Here is a 12,713-nt window from a genome sequence, read left to right on the forward strand (position 1 = left end):
TAGTCTTCACCTTCTGGTGACAATTTTTGATGAAGTACAGGGACAATGGGAGAAAGATAGGTCAGTATGTCAGTCCGTGTGTACTGAACAAGGGGCATAAGTGACAGGATGATTTAGATGGACTTTCTTGGTCCTGTGTTTATATGCCAGTAGGGTGCATTTCCCATGGTGTTAAGTGTAATACCTGGAATGGACTCTCAGTAAGGTAGAGGGAAGTTCTTCTATTAAAACACTCTTGGCTGCTTCGATGGGAAAGTTAATATACCAGAGGGATGGACTTCAGTGGGCAGAACGTCCCTTTTCATTCCTGACATTCATTCCTAAATCTCGCCGAGCGTTATAACACGTTCGTACACCATTCCCCTCTCCGTTATGTTGGCGGTAGCAAGCCATTTAAAATGGCAGGCAGAGAACTTTCTTACAAACATCTCAAATCTTCATCCACTAAAACCGCAATGGTAGTTTCCAGGCTGTAAGAACATGAAGTCAGGAATGATAAAGGCCCTTCGCTCCATTGAAGGTCATCCCTCACTCATCCATCAAGGCAATCAAGAGTAGCATCCTCACTGAGAACATCGCATCATCTCAACTTCTATAAGTTCGCGGATTTTAAAGGGCACTGCCTGACATCTCAGTGACGTACTGAACCGTGCAGTCCAGGGGGAGTAACTGGAGGGTGAAGGGCTTCGGTGGTGCAGTAACACAGGAAAGGAGGGGAAAAAATTGGGAACCATGTTTTTAAAAGCCAGAAAGAAAAGTTCACATTGCAGTAGGCAGACCAGGGCTACAGCAACCAACGTGAATTAAGACACCGGTTTTATCTGTGGGCCAGTTTTTGGCAGGTGAATTCAGCTGCCTAGGCCCTAAACTCTGGAATTCCATCCCTTAAGCCTCTCTGTCTCTCTCTCCTCCGTTAAGACACCCCATAAAAACTGATATCTCCTACGTGGCCTGGTGTCAAATTTTGTTTGATTACGCTCCTGTGAAGCGTCTTGGGACGTTTCTACTACATTAAAGGCGCTATATAAATGCAAGTTGTTGTTGCCAGTTCCAGAATCACCGGATGCAGCAAAAAAAAAGAGGCCCAGGGTATTTTTTTTTATCTTCCGGGCCTCATTTAGATGCCAGAAATTCCGGGCGGGAAGTTGTCGGGAAGCGGTGCAAATTAGCACAGAAATGGTGGCCTCCAGCGGACGGGTACATGCACGGCATTGGTTACCGCGTGTGTCCTGGCAATCGGGAGGGGAGAGCGAGATCGCGGCTGGCGGGGGGGGCCTGGATGGTTTCCGTGTGGGGCCCAAAGGACCAATCCTGCTCCTCCCACAAGGAAGTTTTTAAAAAAAATGACAAAAGTTTTCAGGCCTCTTCCAACCTCGACCCACCCTCGCTCTGGGCTGGGCCTCGTGGGAAGGTCGCTGCCATTTCCCGCTCAGGCCTCCCAACAAACGTTACAGTCGGGTCCCGATGACGTCCATGTATTTAAAAAGAATCCCAGCCAGCGTTGGACGGGAGTCCTTGACGCCCGTTCGGGAACGCAGGTTAAAATACAAGAACCTCTCTGCTCTCGGTGGCTCCGCAATGGCTGAGTAGCCTGGATAATTTTAACAGTTTCTGCCAGGCAGGTAAGGTTAAAATGGCGCCCCCATCCTGAGTTTCTGCAGCAGGCGGTTTGAGGACTAACTATTCCTGGCTCTTTTGAAATGTTTCTCCTTTTTTTAAAAACTATATTTTAATACTAGTATTACATAGGATTTACAGCACAGAAACAGGCCATTCAGCCCAACTGGTCCATGCCAGTGTTTATGCTACACATGAGCCTCCTCCTTACCCTCTTCATCTCACCCTATCAGCATAACCTTCTATTCCTTTCTCCCTCATGTGTTTATCTCGCTTCCCCTTAAATGCATCTACGTTATTCACCTCAACTACTCCTTGTGGGAGCGAGTTCCACATTCTCACCACTCTCTGAGTAAAGAAGTTTCTCCTGAATTCCTTATTGGATTTATTAGTGACTATCTTATATTTATGGCCTCTAGTTTTGGATTCCCCACAAGTGGAAACATCTTCTCTATATCTAACCCATCAAACCCCTTCATAATTTTAAAGACAGTATTTTCTCGGGTTTGTTGGTTTTCCTGCTTATTTTCTATTCCCAGTTGAGGCCTGTGATTTCTGTGATTTCTCCTGTTCTGTAAGCATAGTTTTACTTGGGTACCTGCTCTGGTGTTGCAGTTAGCGCTGTGTTAGTGATGGCCTTGCAGCCGTTAACAGGGCTGTAACTCAGTCAGTAGGTTCTGTCACATCTCATTTTAAAATGTTCAAAATTTTTATAACACCCGACATTCCCCTAACTCCACTGGCAAAATAGATGCTTCGCCAGGCATGGCGAAATCAGCAAGTCAGGCCTCAATACTGTCATAAAGGATTGTTAACTATGTGTAGACAGCCACCTGTTTCCTCGCATAACGGTCATTAAAAGAATATTTTAGCTCATGGATTCAGATACGCCAACCTAGACAAAGAGCAAAAGGTGACTTAACAGCTTCAAAAGAAAGACTTGCATTTATATAGCGCCTTTCACGACCTTAGGACGTCCCAAAGTGCTTCGCAGACATTGAAGTATTTTTTCAAGTGTAGTCACTGTTTTAATGTAGGAAACAAAGCAAGGTCGCACAAAACAACAATGAGATAATGACCAGAAAAGCTGTTTTAAAGATGTTGGTTGAGGGATAAATGTTGGCCAGGGCACTGGGGGAGATCTCCCCTGCCCTTCTCCGAAATAGTGCCATGGGATCTTTTACATCCACCTGAGACCTCGGTTTAATGTCTCATCCGAAAGACAGCACCTCCGACAGTGCAGCACTTCCCTCAGAGGGTGTCGGCCTAGATTTTGTGCACAAGTCTCTGGAGCTGAGTCTTTGAACCCACATCCTTCTGACTCAGAGAGGCCAGAGTGCTACCAGCTGAGCTACAGCTGACACCAGAGGGATGTGGGCTTGTCATAACCCAAGCTTTAGTAGACCCCACTTTTACTGTAGTACTGTACTCAAAACTGGACCTTGTAGCAATGGTGGTTTAGGAAGAGGATCTGAGCACTGAATGCATAAGAATTATTTTCCGGGGAAGGAATGGGAATGTTTCCAAACAGGGAATGTTGGTTTTTGACACCTGACTCGATGCATTTTGAACCTGACCGTGATTCAGGGTGTAAATCCCGGTGTAATATTCTCAATTAAATGAAACATGTCAGCACTCCAACCATCCTCCCTTTTTTTATTTCTGAATTTTTGACAAATCTGCAAATGTAGTAACAATTGATGGATTCTCACCCTCCATGGGTCAAAAGGCAGCTGCAACTGGTCTTGAAGGAAAGAAACCTTCACACAAGATAAGTTCCTTTTGATGATTCCCTCCCTAAATCTTTCTGCCTCTCTCTCCTTTTAAGACACTCCTTAAAACCCAACTCTTTGACCACACTTGTTGGTCACCTGTCCTAATATCTCTTATGTGGCTCGGTGTCAAAATTTTGGACACCGCGCAACAATCGCCAGACGGGAGGGTTCCCTCCCAGTCGGGGAACACTTCAGCAGTCAAGGACATTCAGCCACCGATCTTCGGGTAAGCGTACTCCAAGGCGGCCTTCGAGACACACGACAACGCAAAATCGTCGAGCAGAAATTGATAGCCAAGTTCCGCACCCATGAGGACGGCCTCAACCGGGATCTTGGGTTCATGTCACGCTACACGTAACCCCACCAGCGAATAAAAGTTATCTGTTTTTAATTCAACGGGTCATTTTCTGTCTTTCTCTTTCGGATGTTTCTCCCTCTCACTCTCTGTTTTGTGTTCTGGCCGTTTGTATATTCGGTGGTCCTGTAGGTAACACCTCTCTGTCTGAACACTTTGATTGCCTTGACAACGGGCAGTTGGAATGATTATCTGTAATCACCAGGTATTGTTCTCTGAATATAAATGCGAAAGGTTCAAGGATTTCCTGACATTCACCTGACGAAGGAGGAAGCCTCCGAAAGCTTGTGATTTTCAAATAAAATTGTTGGACTATAACTTGGTGTTGTAAGATTGTTAAAATTTTGTTTGATTACGTTCCTGTGAAGCACCTTGGGACGTTTTACTACGTTAAAGGCGCTGTATAAATGCAAGTTGTCAAAGAAAATGAAAAGCTTTTAAACGGTTGCACGTTAGTAGCTTTTATGATACAAATAACTTTGGGAGCGATCAATAAATAAGCAGAGCTGTGACTGTCAGAAGCCAACAACCAACAGTGGGAGAAAAGTACAGTCTGATTCGTTCCAACAGCTTCTAGTCCCGTCCTCCGTCCGATTTGATTGGTTTTGACAGCCTTCAGTCCTGCCCTCCAACCAGTCTGATTGGTCATTACTCTCCGTCTCCAATCCCTGTGGAAAAATGTTGGATTTTCCTCGTGAAACACTGACCAGTGGGCGGGTGGGGCGAAACGCTGATGTCGGCGTAAAATGTTGATTAGGGAGGGGGTTGTTGTTTGGCTGCGGTGGCTTAATCGGATTGAGCTCAGGCTCCCGAGTGATGCTTGGACACTCTTGGTATCTGTTGATAAAAGTATTTGAGCAAGAAGCATCAAAACCCCCCATCAGTCAGCGGTAACATAGCTATTGGGGAACCCAGCCGGAGATCAGAGGTGGGGGAGGGAGGAACGCAGCCATACAGACCAGAGGTCCTCAAATTCAACCTCTAGTCAGTAAGGTAGCTGCAAAACATAAGAAATAGGAGGAGAAAGCCTTTGGGCTCCCTCGGATAAGGGAGGGGGGACGAATCAATCACCCAGGCGTCCTCACTCCTGATTACCATCCAGAGACCCATGTTGGAAAGCGTATGTAGAATCATAGAATGATACAGCACGGAAGGAGGCCATTCGGCCCATCGTGCCTGTGCCAGCTCTTTGAAAGAGTTATCCAATTGGTCCCACTTCCCTGCTCTTTCCCCATAGCCCAGCAAATTTTTCCCCTTCAAGTATATATCCAGTTCCCTTTTGAAAGTTACTATTGAATCTGCTTCCACCGCCCTTTTGAGGAAGCACATTCCAGATCATAACAACTCGCTGCATAAAAAAAAAAATCTCCTCATCTCACCTCTGGTTCTTTTGCCAGTTATCTTCAATCTTGTGCCCTCTGGTTACCGACCCTCCTGCCGCTGTGTCAGTGTTGGGTGAGGACAGGATTACGCTCAGCTAGAATAGTCCGTTCCCACAGTAAAATAACCCGCCAATACTTGCTGTTTAGACACACATGTGAAGAACAACTGAGAAACTGGAGAGCATCCAGCTCCCGTAGAAAGTACCCCTGTAAGAGTTAGCAACTTCAAGAATGGGGAGCCGGGTGCGAGATTTATTCAGTCAAATATTTCTCTCAAGTTCAGAGCATATAATTCAGAAGGAGAAAGTGCAGAGTAAACACCAGAAAATGTGTTAAGCTTCCACTGAGTACTGTTAATGGGTTACCAGGTGCAGGAAGCCCTAGTTAAATGGTTAACAGTGCTGGCTACAACACACGATAGTAGAACATGTACTACTTAGGCTCATTCCTTGATTAAACTTGGAAGCAATTTTAAAGAGAGAACAAAAGAAAGGCCTGCCTTTTGAGTAAGTTATCAATAAAAAATCTCTAGAGCTCACCCACTCCCACCCCGCAAAATGCCGCAGAGCCCCCAAGCAGCGCAGATAGACCATAAGAGAGGCCGGCTAATTGTACAGAGCTGGTGGCATGTATCTTCTAACAGAGTGAGTTATTCAGGGAGGGTGGGGGTCCTGGGCCGGCGGAGGGAGTGAGTTACAATTTGCATTTAATAAATCAGCGCCTAGTGTGTTTTACTAGAGGATTGTGTTATTTTGTGGCGGGGGTGGGGGGGTTGGAGAGAAAGTTTGATGGGGGTGGGTTGGATAGACGGTTTGATGGGAGGGGGTGGGTTGGAGTGGAGGTTTGGTGGGAGGGGGTGGGTTGGAGTGGAGGTTTGATGGGGGTGGGTTGGAGAGGAGGTTTGATGGGAGGGGGTGGGTTGGAGAGGAGGTTTGATGGGAGGGGGTGGGTTGGAGAGGAGGTTTGATGGGAGGGGGTGGGTTGGAGAGGAGGTTTGATGGGAGGGGGTGGGTTGGAGTGGAGGTTTGGTGGGAGGGGGTGGGTTGGAGAGGAGATTTGATGGGAGGGGGTGGGTTGGAGAGGAGGTTTGATGGGAGGGGGTGGGTTGGAGAGGAGATTTGATGGGAGGGGGTGGGTTGGAGTGGAGGTTTGGTGGGAGGGGGTGGGTTGGAGAGGAGGTTTGATGGGAGGGGGTGGGTTGGAGAGGAGGTTTGATGGGAGGGGGTGGGTTGGAGTGGAGGTTTGGTGGGAGGGGGTGGGTTGGAGAGGAGATTTGATGGGAGGGGGTGGGTTGGAGTGGAGGTTTGGTGGGAGGGGGTGGGTTGGAGTGGAGGTTTGGTGGGAGGGGGTGGGTTGGAGTGGAGGTTTGATGGGAGGGGGTGGGTTGGAGAGGAGATTTGATGGGAGGGGGTGGGTTGGAGTGGAGGTTTGGTGGGAGGGGGTGGGTTGGAGAGGAGGTTTGATGGGAGGGGGTGGGTTGGAGAGGAGGTTTGATGGGAGGGGGTGGGTTGGAGAGGAGATTTGGTGGGAGGGGGTGGGTTGGAGAGGAGATTTGATGGGAGGGGGTGGGTTGGAGAGGAGATTTGGTGGGAGGGGGTGGGTTGGAGAGGAGATTTGGTGGGAGGGGGTGGGTTGGAGTGGAGGTTTGGTGGGAGGGGGTGGGTTGGAGTGGAGGTTTGGTGGGAGGGGGTGGGTTGGAGTGGAGGTTTGGTGGGAGGGGGTGGGTTGGAGTGGAGGTTTGGTGGGAGGGGGTGGGTTGGAGAGGAGATTTGATGGGAGGAGGGGCCCACAGCTCACTTTTGAGCATATGAGGCAGACTTTAAAATCTGTCATAAGCAGTGGGCTTCTTGAAGGGAAATAATGGCATCACCCTGCATATGAGTTAATCAGAGCTGATGGCATGAAGGGGAGGAGGTCGAGAGGGCACTGTCTGCTGATAAGTTGTCAGAGAGCTGAACGCAGTCTTCGAGACGAGCTGGCTCAGAACACTAGCTCTCCTGCTTGGCTTGCGATCCTGGGACCGATGCCCAGATAGAGGCTGTGGGGCATATTTTTTTTTAATTGTGTGTGTTTGTGCTGGGTTGAGAAAGGAGTGCATAGTGTGACCAATAGGAACTTTAAAAAGGAAAGGTTAAAGCAAGCGGATATGTTCTTCCTTAGTGTACTTAGTCTGCTTTTTAATGACTTGGTGGGTGTGTCGTATGGGGAAAAAAATGCATGCAACTGTTTGATTCTCATTAATTACATGTTTGTACTGTGCTTAATGGGCCTGGCACACAGACAGCTTCTCCAGAACCTTGGTTTAGTTGAAGCATTGCAATCCTGCCCTTAAAATCTTACCCCGTGATGTCCTGTAGCATTTTTTGCAAGTACCATAAAATCAGGTCTATGAGTTGCACTTTTCCTTTGTGTGTGATGTTATGCCCTTAAATAGAAGCGGGTGGCTTGCCTATATCTGTAAGAGTTTTAATGGTTGCCGTGGCACTCCCACCTCTTGACACAGGAGGCTGAGTCCTGATCTCATACACAGGATCAGGAGTAGGCCATTCAGCCCCTCGAGCCTATGAGCACATAATCTAGGCTAACACTCCAGTGTCATACTGGGAGTGAGTGCTGCACTGTCAGAGGTGCCGTCCTTCAGATGAGATGTTAAACCAACGCCTATTCCAGTGGTTCAGGTGGATGTCAAACGATGCCGTAGCACTATTCAAAAGCTGGGAGTTATTCCCTGGTCAATATTCCTCATCTGACCGACACCACCAATCATCTCTTGGCTATTTTTGGAATTTTGTTGTGCGTAAAATGACTGCTGTGTTTGCCTACATCATAACTCACTGCACTCCAAAGTAATTTGTTGTATGTGAAATGTGTTGTGATGTTTCTGAGAGACGGGTTACGGTGCTGTTGAAACGTACATTAACCTTGTGAAGCAGACTGAAAAGCTCAGTTGGTTTAAGTGAATCCCTTTTTCACCTCTGGGACTCTGGCCCAGAATAGGGTTGACATCTGTCTGTTTTTTGATTGGTTGTATCTTCTAATTTATAAAATGGATGCACAAAATCTCCTCATCTTCAAATTCCGAGTAATTTTTTTTCTATTTCTTTTCTGTCCTTTGAGAAGGAAACCACAATAATTGATTATTTTAATTTTCATCAACGGCCTCAGAATCAAAGTCCTGATCCCACAGCTCCGTGCTGCTGCCTGTTCAGTTCTTGACTTTGCACAAGGTGACATCCTAACCCAGTTTGAAGGGATGAAAGTCTTCTCTTTCTGTTAGCCTTAAGGATCCTGTGAAATGAGTCTCAACTTGGGCACTAACCAACTGGCACAGATTAGCCATTGTAGCATCAGTTAGCTGCTGCGGGAGATGGAAAATATCAGACTGGGACAGCAGAGGGCACACTTCTTGGGTTTGGAGCAAAAGCACCTTGTTGGAGCATTGTAGAGGAAGCACTACTCTGTATCTAACCCATCCAGTGCCTGACCTGGGAGAGTTTGATGGGACAGTGTAGAGGGAGCACTACTCTGTATCTAACCCATCCAGTGCCTGACCTGGGAGTATTTGACGGGACAGTGTAGAGGGAGCACTACTCTGTATCTAACCCATCCAGTGCCTGACCTGGGGAGTGGGTGATGGGACAGTGTAGAGGGAGCACTACTCTGTATCTAACCCATCCAGTGCCTGACCTGGGGAGTGGGTGATGGGACAGTGTAGAGGGAGCACTACTCTGTATCTAACCCATCCAGTGCCTGACCTGGGAGTGTTTGATGGGACAGTGTAGAGGGAGCACTACTCTGTATCTAACCCATCCAGTGCCTGACCTGGGAGAGTTTGATGCGACAGTGTAGAGGGAGCACTACTCTGTATCTAACCCATCCAGTGCCTGACCTGGGGAGTGGGTGATGGGACAGTGTAGAGGGAGCACTACTCTGTATCTGACCTGGGCAGTGTTTACTGGGACAAAGCAGAGGGAGCTTTACTGTGCGTGTAACTCATGCTGTACCTGCCCTGGGAGTGCTTGACTGTGATACTGGGTGACAAAATGGAAAATAATGTAATCCCAGCACTGCGTTCCCTCTCCTTGACGAGCACAAAATGATCTAAATGGTAAAGAAGATTGTGAATAGAACATGTTGCAGTTGGAAAGTTTGCAGTCATTTATAATAAATGTTATTAATTGCTGTGCAGTGCAGTAATACTATTTTATACAACACTTGGTCAGAAGTGGAAGGTTCTAGACTAACTAGCAATTGAGCTTTAATCATCGAGAATATTAATGTCAAAGTCACTCCAATGTTGTCATAAGGCCTGTTTAGTCGATTGGTATCAATACAATACAGGAAAGACCATATTTAAGCCAATACACCTTAATGAGATACATTTCTTATACAGTATTGTTAACATATCAGCCCCCACTGCTCCCACCACCAGTGACCCCTGCCCCAACACTGCACTGGGAAAGCGTGTGAAATACCTTATGTCCTTTCAGCGAGATACGGGACGCCATAAATATGCAGGTATTTCTGCAGAAAAATGATGCGACCGATTGGGGCTGCAGAGGAAATGTGAGGTGTGATTTAACGAGTTTGCATTTCCATAGCAAAGCTCGGTGCAATGGGGGGAGACTCAGCAGGGATTCACCGCTTGAAATGTAGTCATCCATTCGTTTCAATGATTGGAGAATCACTCAGGCTACAGATTGGGAGCGTAGATCTCTGTGACCTAATTCTCGATGTGCGCACCAGATGTGTGAAGCTCCGCAGTGGGAGCTCAAACCCGTAATGAGTCCCGTTCATTCAGATGCAAAAGTCTTTCTGATTAGCTGTTAAATAGCCACTGCGCCCACCCCCATCCCCCCAACATAATATTGAGTGGTGAGTAACAGTAATGTGAGGCGTGGGGTTAAAGAAGGAGACAAAATAGCATTTATAAAGGATGTTCCAAAATGCTGCACAGCCAATCAATTATTATTGCAGTATAGTTACCGATACCTTGTAGGCAAATAAAGCGGCCAATTTGTACACAGCAAGGTCCCACAAACAGCAAATAAGACAAATGACCAGTTAATCGGTATGTTTTGATGTTGGTTGAGGGATACGTTTGACAATTCATTGGAAGATATTAATAAATTGTCCAAGTCAGTTGATGAATATAAGTTTTATTTATTTATAAATACAAACATACAAAGATGGTGGTGTTGGAATTGGGAGACTTCAGAATCTCACTCCATAGCACCACCTCCTGGCCCCAACCTGCAACTACACGTTACAGGCAAGTGTTTACATACAGGATTTTCATTCTAAATGTTTACATAGGCAGTTTCAATGTTGACATAAAAGTGTGGCCAAAAATCTCGACTTCACATGGACGTCCTGTTGTCGAGATTTCTATTATAATAGAGTTGGTGACTATAACGTAAATGATGACGTCGCTGCCTTAGAGACTATAGTATTTAAAATGGAATTAGTAGATATTTGGAAAAGAATAATATAAAAGGATACAGGAAAATGGAGCACACAGCTCCTATTGAAGAGCTAGCACAAATACGATGAGCTGAATGGCCCCCTTGTTAAATTCTATAATTCTCTATTCATGATTTTTTGAAAGCCATTGTTAATATAAAGGAGACCTTAGTGTTGTCACCAAGTTTGTTGACCATGTGGGCACCAATGGCCTGTAAGGAAACTCATCTTAAATACACTTCAATGTCGTACGATGCACTTCTTCTGTGATGCTCTTAATCCATCTTCTCCAACCGCTCCCACCACCTTTCACGGACCCATACCCAACAGTACCTCACTCTGGTGTTATACAGCTCAATGAACTCTCTCCACACACAAACCAAGGTTTGGTTGGACAGAATCTTTAATCGAGCTACTGGGCTTTTCTCATCGTTGAAGTGAAATGGTGCAGACATCCAGAGCACTGGTATTAATCAGTATATGAAAGGGAGAGCTGGTACTTTAAGGAGGGAATGTTTTGGTTGCCACGTTGATGTTGAGCCCGTAATGTTATCTGTAAGTGTTGGTGATGTGAGCTTCATTTGTCCTGATATTTGGTTTCTCTTCTCCCTTCCAGATGCCAGTCTTTCGCCTGACACAATGAAACAGAGCCACTGGTGTATCGTGGCGTACTGGGAGCACCGGACCAGGGTTGGGCGCCTGTACACCGTTTATGAACAGTCTGTCAGTATATTCTACGACCTACCTCACGGGAATGGCTTCTGCCTCGGACAGTTGGCCCTGGACAACAGGAGCGAGACCGTCAAAAGGACTCGAAGCAAAATCGGCTACGGGATCTTACTGAGCAAAGAGCCGGACGGGGTCTGGGCCTACAACAGGAGTGAGCACCCAATCTTTGTCAATTCGCCCACGCTGGACATTCCCAATTCTCGGACTTTGATCGTTCGGAAGGTGATGCCAGGATATTCGATTAAGGTTTTCGATTATGAAAAATCTTGCCTTCTGCAGCAGGCCACGGATACAGATTACACAGATGGGCCATACGACCCTAACAGTGTTCGAATCAGCTTTGCAAAAGGCTGGGGTCCTTGCTATTCAAGACAGTTCATAACTTCTTGCCCCTGTTGGCTGGAAATAATGCTCAACAATAACAGATAACAGTCAACCTCCAGGAATGAAATCCTATATTAAAAAAAACAAGACTATTCCAAATATCATCTACCTAGATTTAATATAAAGTTTTATATATTATATGAAATATATATTATACTTGTAAATATGGAGTCATTTTTACATTGTAATTATTTATGTATGGTGCAATGTGTATGAATACAGAACACAACAGGAAAATGCACTTTGGTTTATATATACTCATTCAACACCAGATTAAATTATACAACAAAAATAGGAAGAAGACCTAGTTTTGGTGTATAGTTCTGCCGTACTATTAGTACCCAGACAAAAAGCTAATCTACCAGTAAAACAACAAAATGAGTCACTCATTGATAATAAAGTATTCGCATTATAAATCTGTTGTATCTAGTCTTTGTTCCACGCCATAGTGTACAAGCCCGCCACTGAAGAGGCTAGTCAGATTGACTTCAGTCCATAGGAGCGTAGGAACAGGAGGAGGCCATTCAGCCCATTGAGCCTGTTCCGCCAGGGTCGACGGCTGGCGGTTTGCCGTAGGTCCATACTTCCCACCAGCTCGGGGGCTGCTCTCCGGGGCAGTGCACCATGGAATAATGGGCCATGGGTCTGGCCACCACCCACCCCCTCCCACACCCCTGCAATTGCTCACACAAGTGAGCTCTGGATTTCTTGTACACTGCGGGGAGTTGCCAAATGAAGACAAAGCACTTTTCCATAAGAAGAGAGAGAGAAACAAAATATTTCCACTCGTTGGGGGAGTCTGTAACTAGGGGCAATAAATATAAGATCGTCTCCAATAAATCCAGTAGGGAATTCAGGAGAAACTTCTTTACCCAGAGAGTGGTTAGAATGTGGAACTTGCTACCACAAGGAGTAATTGAGGCAAATAACATAGATGCATTTAAGGGGAAGCTCGATAACACATGAGGGAGAAAGGAATAGAAGGATATGCTGATAGGGTGAGATGAA

General features: G+C 46.2%; 1 protein-coding gene across 1 annotated transcript in view; it reads left to right on the forward strand.

Moving 5' to 3' along the window:
* Positions 1-12,121, forward strand: part of smad6b (SMAD family member 6b) — a 65,616-nt gene extending 53,495 nt beyond the window's left edge. The window contains exon 4 of the mRNA XM_067971332.1: positions 11,209-12,121. Within this exon, the coding sequence (XP_067827433.1) occupies positions 11,209-11,750 (542 nt within the window). The 3' untranslated portion in view covers positions 11,751-12,121. The remainder of the gene's footprint in view (positions 1-11,208) is intronic.
* The last annotated feature ends 592 nt before the right edge of the window (positions 12,122-12,713 follow it).

The sequence above is a fragment of the Heptranchias perlo genome, chromosome 34 (assembly GCF_035084215.1).
Source record: "Heptranchias perlo isolate sHepPer1 chromosome 34, sHepPer1.hap1, whole genome shotgun sequence".
Lineage (NCBI taxonomy): Eukaryota > Metazoa > Chordata > Chondrichthyes > Hexanchiformes > Hexanchidae > Heptranchias > Heptranchias perlo.